Source organism: Agelaius phoeniceus, chromosome 29 (assembly GCF_051311805.1).
Source record: "Agelaius phoeniceus isolate bAgePho1 chromosome 29, bAgePho1.hap1, whole genome shotgun sequence".
Lineage (NCBI taxonomy): Eukaryota > Metazoa > Chordata > Aves > Passeriformes > Icteridae > Agelaius > Agelaius phoeniceus.
The window spans coordinates 2,148,660-2,172,865 of record NC_135293.1 but is presented as its reverse complement, the minus strand read 5'-3'; the positions used below and the strand labels follow the sequence as shown (position 1 = coordinate 2,172,865).

Here is a 24,206-nt window from a genome sequence, read left to right as displayed (position 1 = left end):
GGCGCTCGGGGGGGCACCGGGGTTTATTGGGGGGCTGGGGTACAACACACTCGGGCTGCAGAAACTCGGGATCCCGGGCGGGAACGGCCCGGGCTGGCCGGTACCGTTAGCAGGGCCACGGTGCCGGTACTGGGAGCACGGTGCCGATACCGGCGTCTGTACGAGGGACTTCGGTGCCAGAACGGAGGATGCCGGTAGCAGTGCCGGGAGCATGGTGCCGGTACCGGCGTCTCTAGCGCCGGTATGGGGGACTTCGGTGCCAGAACGGGGGTTGCCGGTACCAGTACTGGGAGCGTGGTGCCGGTACTGGTCCCAGTACCGGGGTTGTGGTGCCGGTACCAGTGGCTCTGGTGCCCCTCTTACTTCACCTTCTCCACGAACTCTGCCAGGTTCAGGGATGCTCTGACGCCTGCGGAGACACGGATGCCGTTAGTGCCCGTTCCCGGAGCAGTGGTCGGTGTCCCGGGGCACTGCCCGGCCCGGCCCCGCGTCACCGTCCCGCTCCCTCCCGGTCCCGCTGAGCACGGCGGTCACAGCCCCGGGGGGCTCCGGAGGGGAGCCCCAGCTCGGCAGCAGCGCTGAGGGGCACAGGGATGGGCACACGGGTGGACACACGGATGGACAAACGGGTGGACACACGGGTGGGGTCTGGCTACGGAGAAGCGGGAGAGAAGCGCCTGCTCTACCCACGCCCCGGGAGAAAGGGCCGGTGGTGCGGGAGCCGCGCCGGTGCTGCGGGAGCAGAGCGGTTTGGGCGGTGCCGCGGCGGACACGGGGCACGGCCCGGCCCCCGCGGCTCGGTACATACGGGCAGGCTGGGCTGAGGGGCCACCCCGGCCGCCAGCCGGGCTCTGCTCTTGGCCAGAGTGTGCAGGACTGGACCGTGCAGCACAGAGAGGAGAGAGAGGTTAGAGAGGGGACAGTGACCCCCGGGGCTCCTGTCACGGTGTCCGTGGGCACCGAGAAATAATCACTCGCCGGTAATTAATGAACTGCCCTGCCCCTGAGCTGGGAAAACCTGGACACGGAGCAGGTGGAGGGACAGGGGAGCGGAGTCACCTTCTCGGGTGACACTGGAGGCCGCGTCCAGGGCCTTGGTGCCGATGTCACCCATCATGTTGTCCACGGCCCGGTGGTGCTTGAGGAAGAAGGGTCGGATGACGCTGTGGTAGATGAGCTGGGAGCCGTTCCAGGGCACTGGGGCCATGCACCACACCAGGAACAGGCACTGCGGGCACAGGGGGGGCTCAGTGCTCCAGGGCCCCCCAGCTCACCGGTGATCCCAGGATCTGGGCTGGGTGCAGCTCCTCTGATGCATTAAGTTTTAGCTTTCATATTTTCCAGATTCTGTACTGCATTAGTTTATAACTCTGAACTTCATATAAAGTGTTAGCAGCTCTCCTCACAGCTCAGTCACACAGAACAATCCTTTTCCAGCCCCAGAACCAAGGACACCGCTGCAGCTCAGGCCCAAAAAGTGTAAAACTACAGGAGAGCAATCTGGGAGGGTGGGACTGCACAACCTGGAGCTGGAATTGGACAATTAACCCCAATATGGAAACGGACCAAAACTTATAAAAGTGTGAAAACTCATGACACGCCATCCAGCTTGGGTGTAGCTTTGGCTGGGCTCTTACACTGCCCAAGGTGAATCCTTTGAAGGCCTTTTAATAAATCCCTAATTAATTCCTTTAACTCTGCCCAGTTCTGTCCTAGGGAGCCTCTTTGGGCACCACGACCACCAGAGCCCATCTCCTCCCGTCCAGCCCCGGGATGGGAGGAGCCTGGGACGGGAGGAGCCCAGCGTTACCTTCCCGGCGTAGTAGAAGGGGAACCAGTAGAGGAAAAGGTCGGAGAAGAACTCGGCGATGCTGAAGACGCCGTAGACCACCCAGTACGTGAGCCACATGGTGTCATCCTCCTTGCTGTTGCTCTCGATGGCTTTGATGCTGAGGAAGGACAGGAGAAGGAAGGAAGGAAAAGGAAGGAAAAGGAAGGAAAAGGAAGGAAAAGGAAGGACACGGTTGCTGCAGCCCTGGGCTGGGCTCCACTTTCCCAAACCCTCCACACCCCGGAGGGAACCTGTCCACTGGGCTGGCACGCTCCCAGCGCTTCCAGGAAGGTCCCAAGAGCTTCCCAGCCACAACTGCCTCTTGACTGAGCAGGGAGACCCTCAGCAAAGGGCGGGGAGCGCTCTCCAGGTGTGGGACAGGTACTTACGAGACGTAGGCGGGGTAGACGAAGCCGATGACGTTGCAGAGCAGGGAAGCGCCGTAGCCGAACATGAGGTACAGCCCCAGGAAAGTCACGGAGCCTGCGGGGGACAGGGGACAGTTTGGAGCCTGCTGTCACCAGGGCAGACCCCGCTGGGTCTCCTGAGCGGGATTCTCATCCCAGAGCGGGAACGGGGGCGCGCCGGGGGGTAACGACCACCCCCCGTTAATCCAGATGCTCGATGGAGCGGGGCACGTGGCGGAGCCCGCTCCTCCCCGAGGCACCCGTGACCCGCTCCCGTCACCGTCCGTCCCCTCCCCTGGCTCGGATGGGACTTTTACCACCCCAACCTCGCAGCGCTCTCGGCGCCTGGAGCGGGGCCAGGGCGGCAGGAACCGGAGACGCTGACAACACGCCCATGGTCCAAAGTCAAGGCTCCGCTCGTCTCCCCCGCTCGGCATTCCCCGAGCGAGCTGCGGCTCAAGGACGAGCCCCGCTCCCGGATCTCGCTCCCGGCTCCTCCCGCGGGCACAGGAAGGGTTGGCTCCCCTGGGAGCGGCGATGCAGCCCCGCTGCCCTGCTGCCACTCAATTAGATCGCTCAATTAATTAAATGCGAGCCGCAGCCTTTGGTGGAGCCTGCCCAGCGCTGGGACACTCGCAGGAGGCTGGGGAAGGTGGGACAGGGAGGTTTTGGGGTGGAAACCCGCTCACATCAGGGCTGAGAGGGCAGGAAAACCTCAGGGACACTCGAGATGGAGCGATTTGTGCAGCCCAGCACCGGAACAAACTCCTCCAGCAGCAGCAAGAAAGCTGGGAATTAACCTGTCTGTGTGGGTGAATTAAAGTCCTTGCTCGGGCTTGGAGAGCGGATAATCCCAGCTCTGCTCGCTGCAGCATTCCTGGGCTGAGCTCCGGCCCCGATCCGGGCACCCACAGCTCCGGGTCTTTCCTGGGCAGGAGCAGCGTGGCTTTGGAGCAATCCCAAACCTCCCTCCAAGGAGGGCAGGCAGGTCCAGGCAGTGCTGGGTTTCATTCCCCAAGAGCCTTAGAAGGGATTTCGCAGGATTTGAACCCCCAGAGAAATTTATGTAACAGCAAAAGCCCAGGGAGAGGCTTTGCTGGGGGAGAAGTTGGAGGTGGTGCTGCCCAGAGGTTGCTCCAAACCCCAGCCCACGGGTTCAGACACAAATTAGGGATTGCTCCAGAGCCATAGGAGGGAGAAATCAGGAATTTTTAGTTCAGCAACAGCTTCTCCCTTCCAGGGCAGGGATCCAGAATGTGTAACCATCCCTTTTTGGTGCGTCCACTCTTGTTCTACCATCACGGCTGAGCCTGACCAAATCTCCAGGATTGTTTTGCTTGAGCGGCACCACATCCAAACACGACCTGCACAGCAGCTTGTGCTCCTTCACGGACACTTTTCCCCTCAGAGTGGGAACACCAGCCCTGCTGCAGGTGAAGGGCCAGGAAATCACACCTGGAGGCCAAAGGCTTGGAGGGACACAGCAAACAGGGAAGCCCTGAGCCCTCCCGGGAGGTTTGATATGAAATCTCGATATGGAGGGCGGGGATGAGGCCAGTTCAAGTTGGCAGAGAGGGCACAGGGCCGAGGGTCAGGGGAGAGTGGCACGGATTCTCCCCGGGGAGAATCCGGCTGGTTCCTCATTAATGAACAACAGGGATCCGGTTAAAGGCCGGGTCCCCATGGTGGGACCCGGGGACGAGTTCCCATCCCCAGTGCCCAATCTGAGCCACCACAGTCTGGGGGCTCACCCAGAACAGGGACTCCCCCATCAGGGCCAGGGGTCTCGAGGGTCTCTCTGACACCTCTGACACTCGGACCCTGCGAGCTTTAGGATTTCGGCATTTTGTGCCAGCGGAAGGCGAGGGCAGTGCGGTGACAGCGATGTCACCCCCGGCACCCCCAGCCCGTCCCCGCTCCGCACCCTAAACCAGGGCAGCCCTGCCTGCCCTCCCCGTGCCCCCGTGCTGAGTCCAGAGCACGGCGAGCAGCCGCCAAGGCGCCCCACAATACGGCGGAGAAGGGGACACAACGGGAGAACCGGGGAGGCCCCGCGGTAACGGTCGCACCTGAGGCCAGGTAGAGCCGTTGGACGCCGGTGCGGGCTTCCAGCTGAGCCAGCAGGTCGCCGATCGGGCCGGGGCTGTGGAGGAAGCGCTCCAGGCGCTGCTGCAGGGCGGCCATGGCGGCGATGCGGGAGCTGGAGCGGCCCCGGACCGACCCCGACCCCGGCCCCGGTCAGCGCGGCTTGGATGGGGGGCGTGGCCAGCGGGAGATGGGCGGTGCAAACCGGAGGGGCGTGGCCAATGAGAAGGCGGGGTGGGGATCGAGGCGGGCCAATGAGGCGAGGCCGTGCGGGGGGCGGGACCGACGCCGTTGCCATGGCAACGCGCGCAGCGGCCTCATGGCGGCTCGGCCCGGGCCCGGCCCGGCGCTGTCGCTGTTCCCGGTGCTGTTCGCGCTGCTCGTGGTGGCCGCCACCGCCCCTCCGGGCCCCGCCAAGCCCCCCCGTGTCTACCTGAGCAGCTGGGCAGTGCGGGTGGCGGCGGGGCTGCGGGACGCTCGGGACTTGGCCCGCCGGCACGGGCTGCTCTACCTGGGTCAGGTGCGGCCTGGGCGGGCCCAGCTCATCCCGTGTGCCCCGGGCCCGATCTTCTCGCTCATGCCCGTCCTGTGTGGCCACTGGATGTCCCTTCGCTTATCCCATGGGCAGGGATAGCTTCCATTAGGCCAGGTTGCTCCAAGCCCCATCCAACACTTCCCCTCAAACACGTGCTGGGAATCTGGGAATCCTCTGCCAGCGTCTCCCCCGCCTCAGAGCAAACGGCCTCTGAGCATGCAGGGCTGAGTATGCTTGAGGGACCCCCAAGGGCACCCAGCCCTCCCCAGGACTCCATTCTGTCCCCAAGTGACACTTTGTGCTTGTCCTGCACTGTAGTGTTCCATTTACCATCCTGACCTCCACAGCTGCACCCTGGAAAAGCTCAGAGCATCTCTTTGTGCCCGCAGGTGATGGAGGGAGAGCCCTTTTATCACTTCAGCCACCGTGGCACCAGGCAGAGAGCCCTGAGCAGGCACTGGGGGTGGCACATGAGGCTCACCAGGGACCCCCAGGTAGGGAGGAGCCTGATGGTGGTCACAGGGGTCTCAGGTGGAGGGAAGAGACGAAGATGTGACTCCATGTTTCAGGCTTGATTTATTATTTTATGATATATATATATATTACATTAAAACTATACTAAAAGAATAGAAGAAAGGATTTCCTCAGAAGGCTGGCTAAGAATAGAATAGCAAAGAATAACAAAGGCAGCTGTCTCAGCCTCTCTGTCCGAGCCAGCTAGACTGTGATTGGCCATTAATTAGAAACAACCAACATAGGCTAATCAAAAATCTACCTGTTGCATTCCACAGCAGCAGATAACCATGGTTTACATTTTGTTCCTGAGGCCTCTCAGCTCCTCAGGAGGAAAAATCCTAAGGAAAGGATTTTTCAGAAAAGATGTCCACAACAGAGGAGGGCATGGGGAGCCAGGGCACAGCTGTGGGCAGGCCCTGCCCGGCACCCACAGCTCTGCTCCCTGCCCAGGTGCTGTGGTTTGAGCAGCAGACGCTGAAGAGGCGCTCCAGGAGAGGCGCGGGCGTGGTGCCCACGGATCCCTGGTTCCCCAAGCAGTGGTACATGGTGAGAATGGGCTCCTTCCCCTCCTAATCCCCACCCCAGTCACGGCATGGAGGGGAGCAGGGGCGCATCCAGTGCCACCTCCCTGCTGGGCACCATCCTAGATTGCTCTGGGTTGTTCTGGGATAGCCCCAGTGAGGGAGAGCCCACAGCCCCTCTGGTGTCTGTTCACTGCACACTGAAGAAGCTCTTCCTTCTGTGCAGGGGGAATTCCTGGGATCAGTCCTTGCCTGTTCCTGTGGTGCCATTTCTGGGCCCTGCCCTGAGCGCCCCCTGCACACAGGGACACCCAGGGCTGAGGGCCCCTCTCAAGGCTGAGCAGCCTCAGCTCCCTCAGCTTTTCTTTGTCAGGATGCTCCAACCCCTTCCTCAACTTTGTGACCCTGCACCGGACCCACTCCATGTCCTGAGCAGCCCAGAGCAGGGCGCAGCGCCCCAGAAGTGCCTGCAGGGCTGAGCAGAGGGGCAGGATCCCTCCCTGAGCACTGGCAATGCCCTTCTCAGGCCATAAACCAATCTAACACCGGCAGTGATGAGGCAGCAGGACTCTGAGGTCACCCCGGGCTGCCAATCAAATTTTTAATCTGTTTTTCCAGAACAACGACATCCACCCCGACCTGAACATCCTCACGGCTTGGAGCAGAGGCTACACAGGGCTGGGGGTGGTGCTGACTGTCCTGGATGATGGGCTGGAGAAGGATCATCCCGACCTGGCTGCCAACTACGTAACTATGGGGGTGTCCAGGGAGCTCCTGGGAGGGGGAGGAAACCCTTCACCCCAGCCCTGGCACTGTGCAGAGGGAGCTCGGGGGTCAATTCCTTCACCCCAGCCCTGGCACTGTGCAGGGGGAGCTCAGGGGGTCAATTCCTTCACCCCAGCCCTGGCACTGTGAGGAGAGAGCTCAGGGGTCAATTCCTTCACCCCAGCCCTGGCACTGTGCAGGGGGAGCTCAGGGGTCAATTCCTTCACCCTGGCACTGTGCAGAGGGAGCTGGGCCTCTCCAGGGCTGGATCCAAGGTTTGGAGCCTCTTGCAGTGCAATCTCACACGGAGGAAATGTTAGAACTTGTACACGCTCTGGAGCCCCCAAATAGGTGTAATTACAGCAAGCTGCAAAGCCAGTACAGCTGGTAAAGCCTCCTGTGCTGCACGGGGAAGGGAAGGAAAGGAAAGGAAAGGAAATTCAGGGGCTGTGGAACACAACCAACCCTTCCTGTGGCTGCCCTCCTGGGGCTGTGTGGCCAGCGAGGGTCACCCTCAGGTGACAGGGCACGCTGGGCTCTGCCAGGGAAACAGCAAAGCTGTGCTGCTTTCACCCCCTTGTGCAGAACCCAGAGCCACTGAGGTTGGAAAAGGGATTCAGGATCAGAGAGTCCAACCTGTGCCCACCTTGTCACCAGCCCAGAGCACCGAGTGCCACCTCCAGCCCTTGCAGGGATGGGGACTCCAAACCTCCCTGAGCACCCTTTCCATGGGAAACTCCTGCTGAAATCCCACCTGGCCCACCCTGAGGCTGCTCCCTGAGCACCCTTTCCACAGGGAAATTCCTGCTGATGTCCCCACCTGGCCCACCCTGAGGCTGCTCCCTCCTGTCCTGTTGTCCCCTGGGAGCACAGCCCGACCCCCCTGGCTGTCCCCTCCTGTCAGGAGCTGTGCAGAGACACAAGGTCCCCCCTGCTCCTCCTTTCCTCCAGGCTGAGCCCCTTCCCAGCTCCCTCAGCCCCTCCTGGTGCTCCCCTCCCTCTCAGGACTCAGTTCAGCTCCAGCTCCCAGCACAGCCGGGCACGAAGGGGCCCCGCTGTCCCCAGGGCTGGCAGGCGGTGCCAGCACCAGGCTCGGTGCCAGGCGCCTGTGCCGAGCTGTCACAGCCCTGCCAGGGCCCTTGGGGACACGCCACTGCCTCCCTCTGTAACAGGACCCGCTGGCAAGTTACGACTTCAACAGCAACGACCCCGATCCCCAGCCCCGATACAGCGACAGCGACAAGAACTGGTGAGTCCTGGGCTCTACCCAGCTCCCCACACTGCAGGGGGCAGCTCTGGGGGGGCTGTCCCAGGCCTCCCCACCCCTCACAGGGTCACTCTGTCCCCCCAGGCACGGGACACGCTGTGCAGGGGAAGTGGCAGCTGTGGCCAACAACGGAATCTGTGGTGCGGGCGTCGCCTACAACGCTAAAATCGGAGGTGAGAGGTTGCTGCCCTGGGAGGGAAGATGGAAATGAGCTCCAGTACCCTGTGGGGATGCAGGAGCCCAGGGGGGGATGCTCTGGGCTTTACAGGGGTGGCAGGGTGGGTGCTGCCCCTGGGTGCTCCCAGGGGTTGGATGCTCAGCCCAGCACCCAGCAGGGCAGGCTCAGGCTCCACTGTGGAAGTGAGGGTGGCAAAGGGGGTTAAAAGCTCCCTGGGATTAATTACAAAAGGCTTAACGAGGAGCTTTGGGAAGTGGCTCATGGCAGGGCACAGACCTGTGGGGGGCTGATCTCCTTAGGGCAGGGGCATGTGAAAGCTGCTGGAAGCTCTGGGGGGGACCTGGCAAGGTGTCCCCAGGCCCTGCCCTCAGTGTGGCACGTGTGTGGCTCCTGTCCCCTCGGAGCCACCGCCCCTCGGCCACGGCTGCTCGGTGCCTGCCCTCAGGTGTGAGGATGCTGGACGGCTCCATCATGGACATAGTGGAGGCCCAGGCCCTGAGCCTGCAGCCCCAGTACATCCACATCTACAGCGCCAGCTGGGGCCCCGAGGATGATGGCAGGACAGTGGACGGGCCTGGAGTCCTGGCTGCGGCTGCTTTCCACAAAGGAGTTGTCCAAGTAAGCCCAGCCGTGGCCTTGGGGACACAAGGGACACAAGGACACCCTGCTCACCCCCCTCTGCTCTTCGACAGGGACGGGGTGGGCTCGGCTCCATCTTCATCTGGGCCTCAGGCAACGGTGGCACCAACTATGACAACTGCAACTGCGACGGGTACACCAACAGCATCTACACGGTGTCGGTGGGCAGCGTGCTGGGGGACGGGCACCGGCCCCTCTACAGCGAGAGCTGCCCTGCCATCCTCACCACCACCTACAGCAGCAGGACCACCAGCAAGGTGCAGATTGTGAGTGTCACAGCAGCTCTGCCAGAGCAGCAGCTCTGGGGCTGACACAGACCCCAGCACGGGCTGGGCTGGTCCCAGCCTGCCTTAGCTGGGTGTCTGTGTAGAGCCCCAAAAGCTCAAAGGGATCTGAAAGGAGAATTTACTGAAGGTACCCAACCCCAGGGAGCTTTTTTGGAAGCAGTCCTGAGACGCCTCTGTAGGAGTGTCAGGGGGTAGGATTGTTGGGAAGGATGGAGATGAGAGATCTCTGCAGCCAGGTCAGGAACTTGGGGTTTATTGCAAAGGGCCTGGGTGCAGGGCCCTGCTGGGAGCTGCCAGGCACAGCTGGAGCAGGACTGAGAGAAGAGAGGGGGAGAGAGGATGAGAGGGTGAGAGAGTAAAGAAAGAGGGGTAGCAGAGTGAGGTTCCCGTTACAATACCATAAATCTTCTTCTGTGTTGAATATTCTGATTCTCACTAACCAATCTAGTACAAGATACAAATCCTATAGCATTTACATACAGCTTATAAGAATCACTACATTACCATACTGTGTTACATTTTAAACCCTAAAAATTCCTCTTTGGGCCCCTTCTGCCAGGCTGGCAGGGTCTGCTCAGACCCTTAGACCTGTCTGCAAGCAGAGGGTGTTGTTCCATCAAAAGAGGATCACTTTCAGCCAGCCACACTGTTGTTTTCCAGTTGTTCAGTAACTGAGGGATCTCAAAGATTGCTTTCATTTCAATCTCACTTATAGTTTCTATATTCTCAAAATCTTTTGCCAGACAATCCTATTTATAATGCTTTCCTGTTTCATCTTCCCCAACACCCCTGTGTCCCCCCAGGTGACCACTGACCTGCACCACCGCTGCACAGACAAACACACGGGCACCTCGGCCTCGGCCCCGCTGGCCGCGGGCATGGTGGCCCTGGCACTGGAGGCCAAGTAGGTGACACAGGGACACTGCCCAGGGAGAGCTGGTGCCCAAGCAGGGAAGAGAAAGGGGAGGGGCAGCAGGAAGGTTGGGGTGTAGAGTTGTGGCCTTGCCCCAGGGCCATGGGACAGCAGCGGGGCTGTCCTCTGGAGCTCTTTGCTCTCCCATTTTGGCACTGAAGGAGGCCGTGGGGGGATCAGCTTGGGCCCAGATAATTGCTCTACCCACCCCAGAAGAGCCAAATCTCCCCCTTAAAAACCAACCCAGACCTCTGTCCACATCCTCCTTGCTTCCAGCCCAGCCCTGACCTGGCGTGACCTGCAGCACCTGATCATCAGGGCCTCCAAACCTGCTCACCTGCAGGCAGAGGACTGGGCCGAGAACGGCGTCGGGCGCAGGGGTGAGTGCAGGGCTCAGCCCCTCAAACACCTTCCTGCAGCCCCTGGTGGCACTGAGGGGCTCACAGGTCCCTCTCTGGGTGTCACCTGTGTCCCAGTGAGCCACTACTACGGCTATGGGCTGCTGGATGCGGGGCTGCTGGTGCAGGAGGCCACCACATGGACAGGGACCCGGCCCCAGGAGAAGTGTTCAGTCCAGGCTGTCCAGGTCCCCAGGTAAGGGACAGTGACCCCAGGTCCAGCCTCCCACAGGCACAGGGACCCAAAAAGTGGGTCTGCTGTGCTTGGAGGCCACAGGGGAGGGAAGGTCCTCACCTGCAGCTTGGCCTCGGGCAGGGACATCGGCTCCAGGCTCGTCATCTCCACGGATGCCTCCTCCTGCTCCAAGAGCATCCGCTCCCTGGAGCACGTCCAGGTGCAGCTGTCCCTGAGCTACAGCCGCAGGGGGGACCTGGTGGTGGCTCTGAGCAGCCCCATGGGGACCACGTCCACGCTGGTGACAGTGCGGTAAGGACAGAGGGAGCACCGGGGCTCCCATGGCCACCCCAGGGCTGGAGACTCCCAAAAAGGGCCCAAAACTCCTCTGGACCCCTGCCACATGAGAGTGCCCCCTCAGAGTGAGCACAGGGTGACCCTTCAGGTCACACCCTGCCCCTGCAGGGCCCTGGGCTGGCACTCCCAGCTCTGCTCTCCTCCTCCAGCCCCTATGACACCAGCCAGGACGGCTACCAGGACTGGACCTTCATGTCCACGCACTTCTGGGACGAGAATCCCAAAGGGATCTGGACCCTCCAGCTGGAGAACAGGGGTGATGCTGAGAACACAGGTGGGTGCCCCATTTTTACTGGAGTCATCCTCTGCTTGGTCATTCTTCCTTCCCCACCTTGGATAGGAAATTTGTTGGCTTCTCCTTCCTGACCATGAGCCTTCCTGTGCTGGCTTTGAGGATCTCCCTGGGCAGCACAGGGCCAGGAGCAGGACACAACCCCAAAGCTTCCAGCCCCATATCCCTCACCTGGCAGCCCCCTGTACCTCAAAGCTTCCAGCCCCATGTCCCTCCCATCCCTAGGTCCCAAAGCTTCCAGCCCCATACCCCTCACCTGGCAGCCCCCTGTACCTCAAAGCTTCCAGCCCCATGTCCCTCCCATCCCTAGGTCCCAAAGCTTCCAGCCCCATACCCCTCATCTGGCAGCCCCCTGTCCCTCCTGTCCCCCAAAGCTTCCCACCCCCTGTCCCTCCTGTCCCCAGGCCAGCTGACCAGCTTCATCCTGCACCTGCATGGCACAGATGAGGACATGCCAGCCAGGCGCTCTGCAGCCAGTGCCACCGACGAGTGCCTCAGGAGGGACGAGCAGGGAGCCTGCGAGGGTGAGCGAGGCTTTGGGGGGACAGTGACAACGCTCTGGTCCCCAGGGCCTCACCCCAGCCTCTCTCCACAGACTGTGGCAGCTCCCTGTACGTCCACCACGGCTTCTGCCTGTCCTACTGCCCCCCACGCTACTACGGCCAGAGCCGCAGGGCCACCCCCAGGGACACGGCCCTCGTGTGTGCCAGCTGCCACCCCTCCTGCTACACCTGCCAGGGCTCCTGGGTCAACAACTGCACGTCCTGTCCCTCGGGCCACACCTTCCAGGACATCACCCACACCTGCCAGCAGCCCGCAGAGGGCTCCCCCAGCCCGGCGAGGCTGCGCAGGGACCTCGTGGTTGTCACTGTCCTGGCCTGCAGCAGCCTGCTCCTGGCAGGGGTGCTGTACCCCACCTACAGGGTGGCTCTCCGTGCTGGCAAAGGAGCTCTGTGCTGTCCCCGGGCCAGGAGGACAGTGTGACAGCAGCCTGGGCTGCTGCAGGGACAGGGCAGGGATCATTCCTGCCCTCCCAAATAAACCATTTGTTGCCTTTCCTTTCCAGCTGCCCTCTCCAGGGGTGATTGCCCTTCCCAGCAGTGCTTGTGAGGGGACAGTGATGGATTCCCCTTCCCAGCTGTGCGAGGGGACAGTGGTGGTGGCTCCTCCCACACTCCTGGGGACAGGGACATTCCCGGAGGGGCCAGAGCCCTGTGCCCTTTCCCAGGCACAGAGGGACGAGCTGTGACATGTCCCCAAGCAGCTGGGCCCGCGTGGCTTCCGGCACAGCAGAGGCAGCCGAGGCCTCCAGTCCAGCCCAGAGCCCCTCCAGAGTCCCCAGTTCCTGCTCACCAGCAGCTTTAGGCCTTAAAAAAGGGGTCCCAGGGTGGCTGCACCCCCAGCCACTCTGTCCCACAGGGACTGGCACAGTGGCAGCTGTGCCCTGGCACATGGCACCGGGCACAGATGGCACAGGGAGAGCTGCCAGCTGGGGCCCTCCCTGGGGCACAGGCCCCGTGCCAGCACCCTGGACTGCCCCAGGACACTGGGGAGGTGGTTTGTGTCCCCCCCTTCCCCAGCACTGTGTGTTTGCTCAGCTGAAGAGTTTTGGGAATCAAGGGCAGAGCCAGACCTTTCTCCAAGCTTGTAATGACCCGTGAAAACCTCGGCTAGACCTTCCAGAGCAGGGAGGCAGGATGGAGTTTGTCTCCAAAGGCAGGGGCTCTCCTCAAGGGCGCCCCCAGGGATGGGCTGGGACCCCTGCAAACACCGAGGGAGAGCCCTGACACAGCCACCCAGCCCAGGTCTGTCGGATGAGGTGTCGGATGCCTTCAAGCACAGCTTCTCCAGGCCTCTCCTGGAGGTGTTCCCCATCCTGCTCCTCCAGGCTGGCCTAACCCTCTGTGGGCAGCTGGTGGGGCTGGAATCGCTGCTGGATCTCGGGGCGCACGTCCTCCTGCACAGGGAGAGGCAGACAGGGTAGCACAGGCTGTGCCAGAGCACCTGTCCCCTTCCTGTCCCCATGCCCCTATCCCCATCCTCACATCTCCTTCCTGTCCCCATGCCCCTATCCCCATCCTCACATCTCCTTCCTGTCCCCATGCCCCTATCCCCATCCTCACATCTCCTTCCTGTCCCCATGCCCCTATCCCCATCCTCACATCTCCTTCCTGTCCCCATGCCCCTATCCCCATCCTCACATCTCCTTCCTGTCCCCATGCCCCTATCCCCATCCTCACATCTCCTTCCTGTCCCCATGCCCCTATCCCCATCCTCACATCTCCTTCCTGTCCCCATCCCCGCATCCCCTACCCCATGTCCCCTTTCCTGTCCCCATCCCCACGTCCCCTATCCCATGTCCCCATCCTCATGCCCCCTTCTCCTTGTCCCCATCCCCACATCCCTTTCCAGTCCCCATCCCCATGTCCCCTTTCCTGTCCCTTTCCCATCCCCATGTCCTACCACATGTCCCAGCTCCTCCAGCACCGGGATGAGGCGCAGCAGCTCCTCATCCTCAGGGTCCCCAGACCACGGTGGCACCTGGATCCAGTTGGCAGCCTGGGAGGGGGGACAGGGAATGGTTGGATCCTGCTCAGCTCCCAGGGACCAGGACACGTGAATTTCCCCTGGGGGACCGGGACACAGGAATCCCCCCTTGGGCAGTGCCGCCCTACCTGGGCAGGGAAGCCCTGCATGGTGTGGTCCAGGGCCACCGTCCTGGCCAGGTCCCTGCCCAGCTGGGTCAGGTCCTTCCAGTAGCAGCCCTGGGAGCAGACACAATCCTGCTGGGAGAGGCAGAGCCTGGCAGAGAGACAGAGCCGTGGGGAGCCCGCCCTGGCACACAGGGGGTGCCCAGCAGGGCACTGCCAGCACCATCACCTGATCAGCTTCTTCTTGGGGTCCAGCACCTCCAGGAGCTTCTTGGCATAGTCCTTCTTGGCGGTGGTGTAGATGAAGATCTGGCAGAGAGAGGGTGAAGGTCCCTGCGTGGGCTGCTCGAGTTCCCCCAACCTCCCAGGGGTCACCCCGCAGACCCCAGGGGCTCTGGGTACCTCGTAGGTCTTGGAAAGGCTCTCCAAGAACTCCTGCACGTGTGGACGCAGCTTCACGTGGACCTGGGAGGGAACAGCATCTTGGAAAACCTCCAGCACCCCCATCCCAACAACAAGGGGAGCCCCAAGGGGGGTTCAGTGTCCTCAGCAGGACCCCTCACCCCTCACCCACGGGATTTCAGAGCCCCTTCCCCATCAGCTACGAGGGGCATTGGCACAGAGGCCACACGGGGTGGCAGTGAAGAGCCACCTCACCCACGGCTCCATATCACAGCTCCCCAAGCCCCCTCAGCTCAACACTCACCTTGTAGGAACTCGCCTGGAAGTCCGTGGTGAAGGTGGCCGTGGCATCCTTCTGCCCGTGGGCGAGCAGGGAGGAGTAGAGCAGGGTCCCATCCTGGGCACAGGGAGCAGGGTCAGGGTCGGGAGGAGGGTCAGGGTCAGCCCCAGCCCCTGTAGAGCCCCCCCAGACCCCCCCCCAGCTCACCAGCTCCAGGACCAGGGTGTGCTGCAGCTTCCTCCGCACCCTCCGTGCCCTCGCAGGGCTCAGGGCCCCAGGGCTTGGCCTGGGGGGGGAAGGCAGAGGGTCAGCGCTGCTGGGGGGGGGGACTGTTGGACCCCCCCACATTTGGGGGGGCTATGGGGACCTCCCTCACACTCACAGGCTGGGGGCCACAAGGCCAGCAGGGTCCTGATGCTCCAGCTCGGGGAACCCCAAGAAATAGGAGGCCCCGGGGCCGGGCGGTGCTGGGGGTCCTGCAGGGTCTGTGGGGCAGGGGGCGTCCCGTCAGCACATCCAGGGCAGCCCCCGTGCCCCGCGCTGGGATTTCCCCGTGCAGGGATTTCCCCGTGCCGGGATTTCCCCGTGCCGGGATTCCCGCGGGCACGGACGCGCTCACCGCTTTCCCCGGGGCCGGGCGAGGCGGTCCCGGGACTCCCCTCGGGTCCCCGCCGGACCAGGCGCCCCTTGCCGGGCGTGCTGGGGGAACTGGGGACCCGCGCCCACCCCCGCGGGACGCGCTCCCCCTCTCTGTGCCGGCTCTCGGCCCGAGCACGAACCGCAGCCCTGGGGGTGGAGGGGCCCTGGTCCTCCCTCGGGGGTTTCTTCGTGCGTGGGGTGGCCCCCAAACCCGCCATGGCTGGGACCCTGCCAGGGACACCCCCACCCTCCTCAGCAACCCCAAATTAACTGTGGGGTGGGCGTGGGAGGGAGCATTTTTATAGGGTGGAGGCACCTTTGCAGCCCAAGTCACCCCGGAGCACCTGGAATCACTCAGATTTTACCGGCACCAGCTGGGCTCAGCTCTGGGCTCCGCAGCTGCTCCCGGGGCTCATTTCTGGCTCGCGGTGGCGTCACCCGATGTGCCAAGGACCCTCCTGGGCTGGCAGCGCCACTCGGGGCAGCGGGTTTGGGGACAGTCCCCAGCCACACGAGCTGCGAGGTCTCAGCTTCCCTGGCACCAGCTCCAAGCCCACCCCCAGAGACCCCCGAGCGGGCAAAGTGCCCCCCCCCCGGTCACATCCTGTCCCCACAGGGGCCCCGCGGTGGCCGCCAGCAGCCCCAGGGTTGGGTTACGGCCAGGGGGGGACTCTGGCACGGGGGGGGGACACGCTGGGCTCCGGCGGAAGGGAGATAAGCGAGAGGGCCCCGACCCCGGCAGGCAGAGCCTGGCACGGGGCCATGGACACGGGGACACGGCGCGGGCTGGGAACCGCTCCTGGGGCTCAGCGCGGGGACACAGAGCGACCCCTGCTCGTGGGGACACACAGGGGACCCCCCGAAGGCACAGAGGAGCCCCCCTGCTCATGGGGACACAGAGGAGCCCCCCTGCTCATGGGGACACAGAGGGGACCCCCTGAAGTGGAGGGACACAGAGGGGCACGGAGGAGTCCCCCCTGTTCATGGAGGCACAGAGGGGACCCCTCCCAAAGTGGAAGGGCAGGGAGGAGACCCCCTGTTCATGGGGATACAGAGGGGACCCCCTGAAGTCATAGAGGAGCCCCCCTGCTCATGAGGACACAGAGGGGACCCCCTGAAGTGGAGGGACACGGAGCGACCCCTGCTCATGGGGACACAGAGGGTCATGGAAGAGCCCCCCCTGTTCACAGGGACACAGAGGGAACCCCCCAGAAAAGGGAGGAGCCCCTGGGCCGTCTCCAGCCAGGAAGGGACACGCGGCGAGCGAGGGGATAAACAATTTATTTTCTGCAAAAATAATAAATTACCACCCCCCTCCACCCCCCCGCTGCCACCTGGACCCCAAGGACGGCGAGATGGGTGGGGGCCCATTGCGGGGAGGGGGCACGGGAAGGGTTCGGTGCCCGGTGCGAGCACCCGGTTCACCCTGGGGGTGCCAGCGGGGACGGGCTCAGGGCGGCCGGGGGTGGGGGCAGTGCTGGGCCGCCCCCCGCACCAGCCGGGCCTCGCGGGGCGTCCAGGGCCGGGCGTAGCCGTCGTGCTGCAGCAGGATGCGGTTCAGGGTGTGCTCGTGGTTCACGTGGCGCCGCGCCATCAGCAGGTACTCGCCGCCCTCGAGCAGCGGGGGACACCCGCAGGTGTTGGGCACCCACAGGTACTCCCGGGACACCAGTGGGAAGCGCTGCCGGTACCGCGCCTCCACAGCCACCTCGTAGCGCGTCTCCCGCCCCACCACTCGCCGCGCCAGGATCCGCCCGTGGAACACTGCGGGGGGAGGATGGGGCGTCCTGAGCGCCTTCCTGCCCCTGGCATCACCCTGAGCGCCTTCCTGCCCCTGGCATCACCCTGAGCCTTTTCCTGCCCCTGGCATCACCCTGAGCCCTTTCCTGCCCCTGGCATTGCCCTGAGCCCTTTCCCGCCCCTGGCATCACCCTGAGCCCTTTCCTGCCCCTGGCATCGCCCTGAGCCCCTTCCTGCCCCTGGCATCACCCTGAGCCTTTTCCTGCCCCTGGCATTGCCCTGAGCCCTTTCCTGCCCCTGGCATTGCCCTGAGCCCTTTCCTGCTCCTGGCATTACCCTGAGCCCTTTCCCGCCCCTGGCATCACCCTGAGCCCTTTCCTGCCCCTGGCATCACCCTGAGCCCTTTCCTGCCCCTGGCATCGCCCTGAGCCCCTTCCTGCCCCTGGCACCACCCTGAGCCCTTTCCCACCCGCGGCATCGCCTCTGGCATCACCCCAAGTCTCTGCCCATCCCCAGCCTCACCCTGAGCCCCTTCGTGTCACCGGCAGCAGCCCGAGCTCCTTTCTGTCCCAGCAGCACTCAAAGCCCCTTCCCATCCCTGGCATCGCCCCAAGCCCCTTCCCATTCCTCTCATCATCCCTGGCATGGCTCTGAGTCCCTTTCCATCCCCGCATTGCCTCTGGCATCACCCTGAGCACATTCCCGTCCCCAGCACCGCACCCAGTACCACCCCGAGCTCCTTCCCTCTCCTGGCACTGTCCCTGGCGGTGTCCTCAGCCCTGTCCCTGGCGATGTCCTCGGCCCTGTCCCGCCCCTGAGACCCTCCCGAGCCCCTCCCGGCCCGGCTCTCACCGAAGTCGCTCTGGCAGAAGTGCCGGATGCGCTGGGAGCGCCCCTTGGGCGGGCGGCACTTCCCGCAGCGCCCTGCGGGGATAAAGCTGCAGCAATTTAGGGGCAGAGGGGACTCCTGACCCCCAAAATCCCCCTCACACAACCTTGGGAGAGGAGGCTCCAGACCTTGGACCCCTTCCTTGAGGGTCCAGACCCCAGAGAGAGTCACACGGGGCTCCTGAGAGCCCTGGCGAGGGTTTTTAGGGTCCTTTTTAGGGTCCCCATCTTATCCCCTCACCTGGGCAGCCCAGGATGCTCCCAGCAGGGGCCTGGGGGGCTTTCCCCGAGGATGTACCTGCGGCAGCCCCGTCCTGGCTGCGGTCAGGGGGGCTCCTCGGCGGTGGCTCCGTGGCCAAGCCCCGGGGCCGCGGGGGCGGAGCGGGGGCCGGGCTGAGCGGGGGCTCCGGGGGCTCCGGGGGCTCCGGGGGCGGGGGGCTGCCGGCGCCCCGGGGCTGGGGCTGCCGCAGGGGGCTCGCGTCACCGCGGCCGAGCTGGGGGTGCCCGCGGGGCAGCCAGAACTGGTACTCGATGCCGGGGTTGGGCTCCTGCAGCAGCACCTGGAGGGGGGAACACCAGCGCGGCTGGGAGGGCCGGTGGCAGCGGGGGTGGCCGTCCCCAGAGCCGTGTCCCCCTGTCCTCACCATCACGTGCAGGTCCTCGTGGGTGGGTCCGGGCGCCTCCAGGCTCTCGGTGCCGTCGGGGGCCCGGCTGTAGGTCAGGAGGGTCCCGGCGGCCTCGTAGGGCCCCGGCCAGGCGATGGCCCAGTCGCCGTTGAGGACGTAGCGTCCGTCACTCGCCATCAGCGCTGCGGGACGGAGCGGCTCCGGTAAACCGAGCCCCGCACGGCCCCCGGGACCCCCGGCCCGGTCCCCTCCGGAGGCCTCTCCCGGCGCGGGAGGGCAGCGTGGGCCGGGGAGCCGCGCTCGGGGCTCCGGGAATTCGCGTTCCTGTCGGATCTTGGCTCGGAGCCCGAGCCGCAGCCAAAGCCTGGTGTGCAAAACCAGCCCCGAGCCCCCAAAGCCCGGCCGGGATGGGGGAAGGGGCTCCAGCTGCATGGGAAAGGGGACGGGGGTGGGGATGGAGGTCCCTGTCCCGGTGCTGCCGTGGCCGCTCTGGCCCCGCTCCAGCTCAGCCCTTCCCAAAACGCGGCCGCGGCCTCTGGAAAATTGCCCCGAGCGCTTGGGAGTTCAGTGACCCCGCGATGCTCAAAACAGCATCCGAGGGAGGGAGCGGCACGGCACGACAAGGGACAAACACGGGACAAACATGGGGCAGCACGGCGTGACACGGCCACCCCTGCCCTGCCCTGGCCTGCCCGCACACACAGCTGGCACCAGCCTGGGCCAACTGGGAGGGACTGGGAGGGACTGGGAGGGAGGCAGTTCAGGTCCTACCCAGGTAATTGCGGCTCTTGTCCGTCACCTTGATGTGGGTGGCCCCTGCCGGGATCTTGGTCACATTCACATATCCCAAATATCCTGGGGGGAATGGAGGGGGGGCAGAGTCAGGGCAGAGCCTGGGCAGGGCCCAGGGGGCACCACGGGGGGACAGAGAGGGAGGGGACGGGCACAGATGGAGCCCGGGGCTGGGGCGTTGACCCAGCTGGGCCCCACGTGCAGGGACAGCAGGGACATGTGGGCACAGGGACTCTGAGTGCCCCCAGTAGCCCTGGACACCCCTGGGGACATCACAGACCTCCCCACACAGCAGGAGTGACCCCTCTGCAATGAGTTAACCCCCCAAGTGAAGGGACCAGAGACTCTCGGGATGGGGGACAAGGGATGGGACAAAAGGCACCCAGGCCATGCCTTGGGGACACGGGTGGGGACAGGAGGACAGGGGAGCCAAGAGCCAAAGCATTCACCCATGGAGGGGGCCGGGGCAATGGTTCATTCACCGGAGGAGGGGTCGGAGCCCTGGAACAGCCGGTGCACGAGCACGCACGAGCCGTGGCCGCTGCCGCAGTGCCCGCAGGCGTCGGGGGCCGAGCCCAGGATCCCGTCACAGCCCACGCTCTGTGGGGAGCCCAGACACCCCCTCAGCGCGGGGGCTCGGCCCTGGGGGGCCCCCAGTCCCCTTCACACCCACCAGGCAGCGCCCGCCGACGCACAGGTCCGGGGAGCCGGGGCTGCAGCGGGTCCCGTCCAGCACCCGGCCGAAGCTGTAGTAGAAATTGTGTCCCTCGGCCAGGCAGTTGAGGTCGCAGAGGTTGGGGGCTGCCAGAGCACGGGGGGAAGGCATTGGGGTGATGCCAGGGACGGCCGTGAGCCGCCGGTGATGCCGTCGGCACGGCGGGACTCACCTCCGTGGAAGGGCACCCAGCGGTAGCGGGCGGAGGTGCCCAGCACGGGCCGGTTGTCGTACAGCGAGCACTGCATGGCCCGGAAGGGCACGGAGCCGGCGGGGCAGCCCTGTGGGAGCACCGGGATGGAGCCGGGGGGGCCGCCATGGGCACCGGGGACAGCCCCGTCGGTGCCGCGGCGCTCACCTGGAGCTGGCAGAGCCGGTACTGCCGCGGGTCCCCCGGGCACGGCTGCTCCTCGCTGGTCCTGCGGTCACAGGGACGGCATTGGCACCTCCGTGTCCCCCACAGGGACCCCCCAGCTCCAGGGCCACGATGCCACCGAGCCACCAAAGGGACGGCGCTGCCCAGGCGGCACCGGGCCGGGGTGGCGGCAAGGCCGTGCCGTGGGGTTTGGGTGCCACCCGGGGGGGTTTGGGAGCTGGGGACACCCCGGGGGTGGTTGGTGCTGCCCCATTCCCCACTCACCGCAGGCACCGCCGGCTGCGCAGGGCGACGCCGTCCCCACAGGAGCTGGAGCAGGAGCTCCAGGGTCCCCAGGACCCCCAGGTCCCCCGGGGCCGAGCAGGGGCTGGGGGCTCGGGGACCCTCACTGGTGTCCCCAGGGCTGGGTCCTGCGTGAGGAAGGTGATGGTCAGCGCTGGGGGTGGGGTGAAGGAGCCCGGGGGTGCCCCATTCCCCCCCCCCAGGTGCCCCCCAGCCCCCTCACCTGCGCCGTGCCCACCAGGCTGAGCCAGGCCAGCAGCAGCAGCCGCCAGGACCTGCGGAGCAGAGAGCCCTGAGCCCCGCGACAGGGGGGGGACACCGGGCTGTCCCCCAGCCCAGCATCGCCACCGAGGCGGGGCCACCACCGAGCCCCCCCCCCGGAGACCTCAGCCAGGGGGATGGGGGTGAGGGGGCCAAGACCAGACCCAGCGCGGGGGTCCCCAGGGAGGGGATGTGGGGTCTGGTGCCACCAGCGGGGGCAGGCGGGTGGGGGACACGCAGTGGGTGATGCTGGGTGGTGAGACGGGGTGGGTGACACAGGGTGGTGACACAGGGTCGGCGGTGACACAGGGTCGGCGGTGACACACGGTGTCCCCCACACGTGCCCGCGCAGCCCCGGGACGGGCGACGGCCCCGCCGCCCCCAGGGCCCCGCGGCGGGCGCCGGGCCGGGATCGCTGCCTGCCGGGGCAGGACCAGACCTGCACGCCGGGGCTCCCGCGTCGCTCCCCGATCCGGATCCGGCCCCGCCGTGGGGCGAGCAGGGTGGGGGGCAGCGGGAGGCCCCCACAGCGCCCGATCCTGCAGCACCCAGAGCGCCCAGCCCGGGGCTGAGGGAGGTGCCGGAAGGGTGCGGGGGGTGCGGGGGTCCCATCCCCGTGTCGGGGAATCCCCCGGCCGGGCCGGTTCCGTCCCGCCGCGCAGCTCCCACAGCGACCGGGGGTGGCCACCGGCAGCCCCCGGCTCTGGGTCCCCCCAGCAGAACAGGGGAAGGGCCGGGGGGGGGTCGCGCTGCCGCCGCTCCGGCAGCGTCCGACCCCGCTGAGGCTCGGGCGATGCCCGGTGGGTGATGCCCAAACCCCGCTGGCAGCGCGGGGGGCAGCGCGTGCCTCAGTTTCCCCGCAGGAGCTCCGGGAGGGGCGCGGAGTCGCGGGGCGGGGGGGTCCGCGAGGGTTAAAGCAGAAACCAGGAGCTTACCCGGCAGCGTGGGGTCCCCCGCGGGGGTCCGAGCCGCCGCCACGGCCCCCCCCGGCCATGCCGCCCCTCGTCCGCCGCGTCCCGGCGGCTCCGTCCCGGCTCGGCGTCCCGGCGGCGGGGAGCGGGGGGGACCCGGGGCCAGCGGGCATCGCCTGCGCAGCTCCGGGGGGGCCGGGCGAGGCTTCCCCCCCCCCGCCACACACACACACCCTCCCCGTTCGCCTCCCGTCCCTCCCCGCCGCGTTATTAATATCCAGCCCCAAAGGTGCGCCCAGCCCTCCCCGGCCGCCCGTTAACCCTTGGGGGCCCGGAGCTCCGGCGGTCGGGGGGGGGGGGGCTGGTGGCCTCCCGGGTGCTGTAAAACAACATCAGCGGCCCCCCCGGGACCCCCTCAGCCCCAGCGGCGGAGGGAAAGAGGCACCAGGACCTCCCTGCGTGGTCGGATCCCGATCCGGGACCCGCCGGTGCTGGGCATCCCCGAGGGCCGGGACCCCCGCGGGGGTCTCCGCTTTGTGACCGGGGCCTTCTGAGGGGGCTCGGGGGGCCAGAGCGGTGGGTGTTGGGGGCGGGGGGGGGCACTCAGCACCCCTGGGCGCCGTGGACAGCCGCAGCCGGAGCTGAAGGGGTTACAGCGTCGGGGTGCGGGTGTCCCTCGGGGTGTCCCCGGCGCCGAGCAGAACGGGCAGGATGGGCCCGGGGAGCGCAGGGGCTGAGCCCCCCCCAGGCTGGTACCTCCGGGACGAGGGCACCGGGACGCTCTACAAGCGGGGACGGCTCCTGGGAGAGGTAAATGCCCTGAACTGCCCCCCCTGAACTGCCCCTGAGGGTCCCGATCCAAGGGGGACCCACCCCATCCTCTCCAGGGAAGGGGAAACTGAGGCACGGGACTGAGTCCCAGCAGCTCCGCTCCCCGGGGCTCCTTGCCCCACACCTGGGTGGGCACCCCAACCCCCGCTGCCCCTTCCCACGGGGGCACTCGCAGGGCACCTTCGGCCGCTGCTACCAGGTGACAGAGGTGACCAGCGGCCGGCGCTACGCGGCGAAGGCGATCCCGAGAGCCCGGCTGGCTGCCGCGGGCATCGGGGACAGGGTGAGTCCGAGGGGACAGTGCCCGGGGAGAGGGGACAGTGCCCGGGGGGTCCCCGCACAGCCCTCCCCGTGCCCCTCTCCGGGTGTCTGGGTGGGTTCTCGTCCCCGTGGGCTGCGTGCCGGGGGTCCCCGCTCCCCGAGGGTCCCTGAGGGTGTCCCCGGGGCTGCCGGGCTGCTGTCGGTGCAGGTGGAGCGGGAGCGGGAGCTGCAGTGTCGCCTGCGCCACCCGCACATCGTGCGCCTGCACGGGCACTTCGCCGACCGCGGGCACCTCTACCTGCTGCTGGAGCTCTGCAGCCGGGGGGTGAGACCTGCACCCCGAAACCGGGCTCCTGAACCCCGAAACTGAGCCCTTGAACCCTGAAACCGAGCCCTTGAACCCTGAAATTCTGCACCCCAAAGCTGAGCCCCTAGACCCCAAAACTGAGCCCCTGAACACCAAAACTGAGCCCTCTCAGGCTGGGGCGTCAGCAGAGCTTGCTGGTGCCTTGCTCTGTCCCCAAGCCCCCCTTGCTCTGTCCCTGTCACTCCATCCCCAGTCCCTGTCACTCCGTCCCCTGTCCCCTTTCATTGTCCCCAGTCCCTCCTCATTGTCCCAGCCACTGTCGCTCTGTCCCCAGCCACTGTCGCTCTGTCCCCAGTCCCTCCTCATTGTCCCAGCCACTGTCGCTCTGTCCCCAGTCCCTCCTCAGTGTCCCCAGTCCCTCCTCAGTGTCCCAGCCGCTGTCGCTCTGTCCGCAGTCCCTCGCTGACATCCTGCGGGTGCGGGGCCGCCTGACGGAGCCCGAGGTTCGCTATTACCTGCGGCAGCTGCTCTCGGCCCTGCGGTACCTGCACGGCCACGGCCTCGTGCATCGGGACCTCAAACCGAGTGCGTGGGGCTGGGGGGGACCCGGGGGTGACCCCAGGGTGACCCGAGGGTGACACAATTCGTGTCACTCCCTCCCTCAGGTAACTTCTTGGTGACGGAGAGGATGCGGGTGAAGATCGGGGACCTGGGGCTGGCCCGGCGGGCGGCACCGCCCGGGCGGCGCTGGGGGTGAGCGGGGCTGGGGGCGCTGCGGGGAGGGGGCTTCACCCTGCCCGTGTCCCCAGGGGTCACCGCTGCTGTCCCCACCGCAGGGCGCTCTGTGGGACACCCGGGTACCTGGCCCCGGAGGTGCTGGAGCGCAGGGGACACGCGGAGCCCGCGGATGTCTGGGCACTGGGGTGTGCCGTGTGAGAGGGGATGGGGAGGGCGGGGGGGAGTGGAGGGCGGGGGGGAGTGGAGGGAGGGGGGACGTGAGAGGAGGGTGTGGGGAGATGGAGGGAGGGAGGGAGGGAGGGAGGGGGAGATGGAGGATGAGGGGAAATGGAGGGAGGGT

The 24,206-nt window shown here is 65.8% G+C and overlaps 3 protein-coding genes across 5 annotated transcripts; 1 reads left to right on the top strand and 2 right to left on the bottom strand.

Annotated features, from left to right (window-relative positions):
* Window positions 1–8: 8 nt before the first annotated feature.
* On the bottom strand, window positions 9–4,514 carry REEP6 (receptor accessory protein 6). 2 transcript variants are annotated; one of them, XM_054650059.2, is made up of 5 exons: window positions 4,308–4,514; window positions 2,221–2,314; window positions 1,811–1,949; window positions 1,060–1,228; window positions 9–409 (listed from the first exon to the last, which is right to left on the bottom strand). In XM_054650059.2, exons 1-5 carry the CDS (start codon window positions 4,420–4,422, stop codon window positions 360–362), a joined length of 567 nt encoding a protein of 188 aa, XP_054506034.1. In that variant the 5' UTR covers window positions 4,423–4,514; the 3' UTR covers window positions 9–359. The 2 variants fall into 2 exon arrangements, with proteins under 2 accessions (XP_054506034.1, XP_077047556.1); XM_077191441.1 differs by lacking the exon at window positions 4,308–4,514 and adding an exon at window positions 2,565–4,120.
* PCSK4 (proprotein convertase subtilisin/kexin type 4) lies at window positions 4,421–12,225 on the top strand. The gene is made up of 15 exons (XM_054650398.2): window positions 4,421–4,843; window positions 5,248–5,352; window positions 5,825–5,920; window positions 6,514–6,642; window positions 7,833–7,909; window positions 8,012–8,100; window positions 8,551–8,723; window positions 8,798–9,010; window positions 9,835–9,935; window positions 10,221–10,324; window positions 10,421–10,538; window positions 10,659–10,829; window positions 11,024–11,148; window positions 11,571–11,690; window positions 11,762–12,225. The coding sequence occupies exons 1-15, from the start codon at window positions 4,421–4,423 to the stop codon at window positions 12,148–12,150; spliced, it is 2,433 nt and encodes an 810-aa protein (XP_054506373.2). The 3' UTR covers window positions 12,151–12,225.
* Window positions 12,226–16,399: 4,174 nt separating this feature from the next.
* Window positions 16,400–21,968, bottom strand: ADAMTSL5 (ADAMTS like 5). Of its 2 annotated transcripts, none has more exons than XM_077191386.1 (12): window positions 21,754–21,968; window positions 20,781–20,832; window positions 20,540–20,685; window positions 20,258–20,318; window positions 20,072–20,180; window positions 19,858–19,985; window positions 19,667–19,784; window positions 19,164–19,247; window positions 18,411–18,574; window positions 18,065–18,326; window positions 17,731–17,802; window positions 16,400–16,902 (listed from the first exon to the last, which is right to left on the bottom strand). In XM_077191386.1, exons 1-12 carry the CDS (start codon window positions 21,900–21,902, stop codon window positions 16,589–16,591), a joined length of 1,659 nt encoding a protein of 552 aa, XP_077047501.1. In that variant the 5' UTR covers window positions 21,903–21,968; the 3' UTR covers window positions 16,400–16,588. The 2 variants fall into 2 exon arrangements, with proteins under 2 accessions (XP_077047501.1, XP_077047502.1); XM_077191387.1 differs by having other exon boundaries at window positions 16,596–16,902; window positions 17,731–17,816.
* Window positions 21,969–24,206: the final 2,238 nt, after the last annotated feature.

Excerpts from the sequence above, each read along its gene's own strand:
- PCSK4 (XM_054650398.2), top strand. The coding sequence starts at position 4,421 with ATGGCGGCGATGCGGGAGCTGGAGCGGCCCCGGACCGACCCCGACCCC. Across the intron at positions 8,724-8,797 it reads TCCACAAAGGAGTTGTCCAA|GGACGGGGTGGGCTCGGCTC; the intron begins GTAAGCCCAGCC and ends GCTCTTCGACAG. Across the intron at positions 10,539-10,658 it reads CAGGCTGTCCAGGTCCCCAG|GGACATCGGCTCCAGGCTCG; the intron begins GTAAGGGACAGT and ends GGCCTCGGGCAG.
- REEP6 (XM_054650059.2), bottom strand. The coding sequence starts at position 4,422 with ATGGCCGCCCTGCAGCAGCGCCTGGAGCGCTTCCTCCACAGCCCCGGC. Across the intron at positions 2,315-4,307 it reads ACGGCTCTACCTGGCCTCAG|GCTCCGTGACTTTCCTGGGG; the intron begins GTGCGACCGTTA and ends TGTCCCCCGCAG. Across the intron at positions 1,950-2,220 it reads GTCTACCCCGCCTACGTCTC|CATCAAAGCCATCGAGAGCA; the intron begins GTAAGTACCTGT and ends GTCCTTCCTCAG.
- ADAMTSL5 (XM_077191386.1), bottom strand. The coding sequence starts at position 21,902 with ATGCCCGCTGGCCCCGGGTCCCCCCCGCTCCCCGCCGCCGGGACGCCG. Across the intron at positions 20,181-20,257 it reads ACCGGCTCTGCCAGCTCCAG|GGCTGCCCCGCCGGCTCCGT; the intron begins GTGAGCGCCGCG and ends GTGCTCCCACAG. Across the intron at positions 17,803-18,064 it reads CCAGGACGGGGCTGCCGCAG|GGCGCTGCGGGAAGTGCCGC; the intron begins GTACATCCTCGG and ends TTATCCCCGCAG.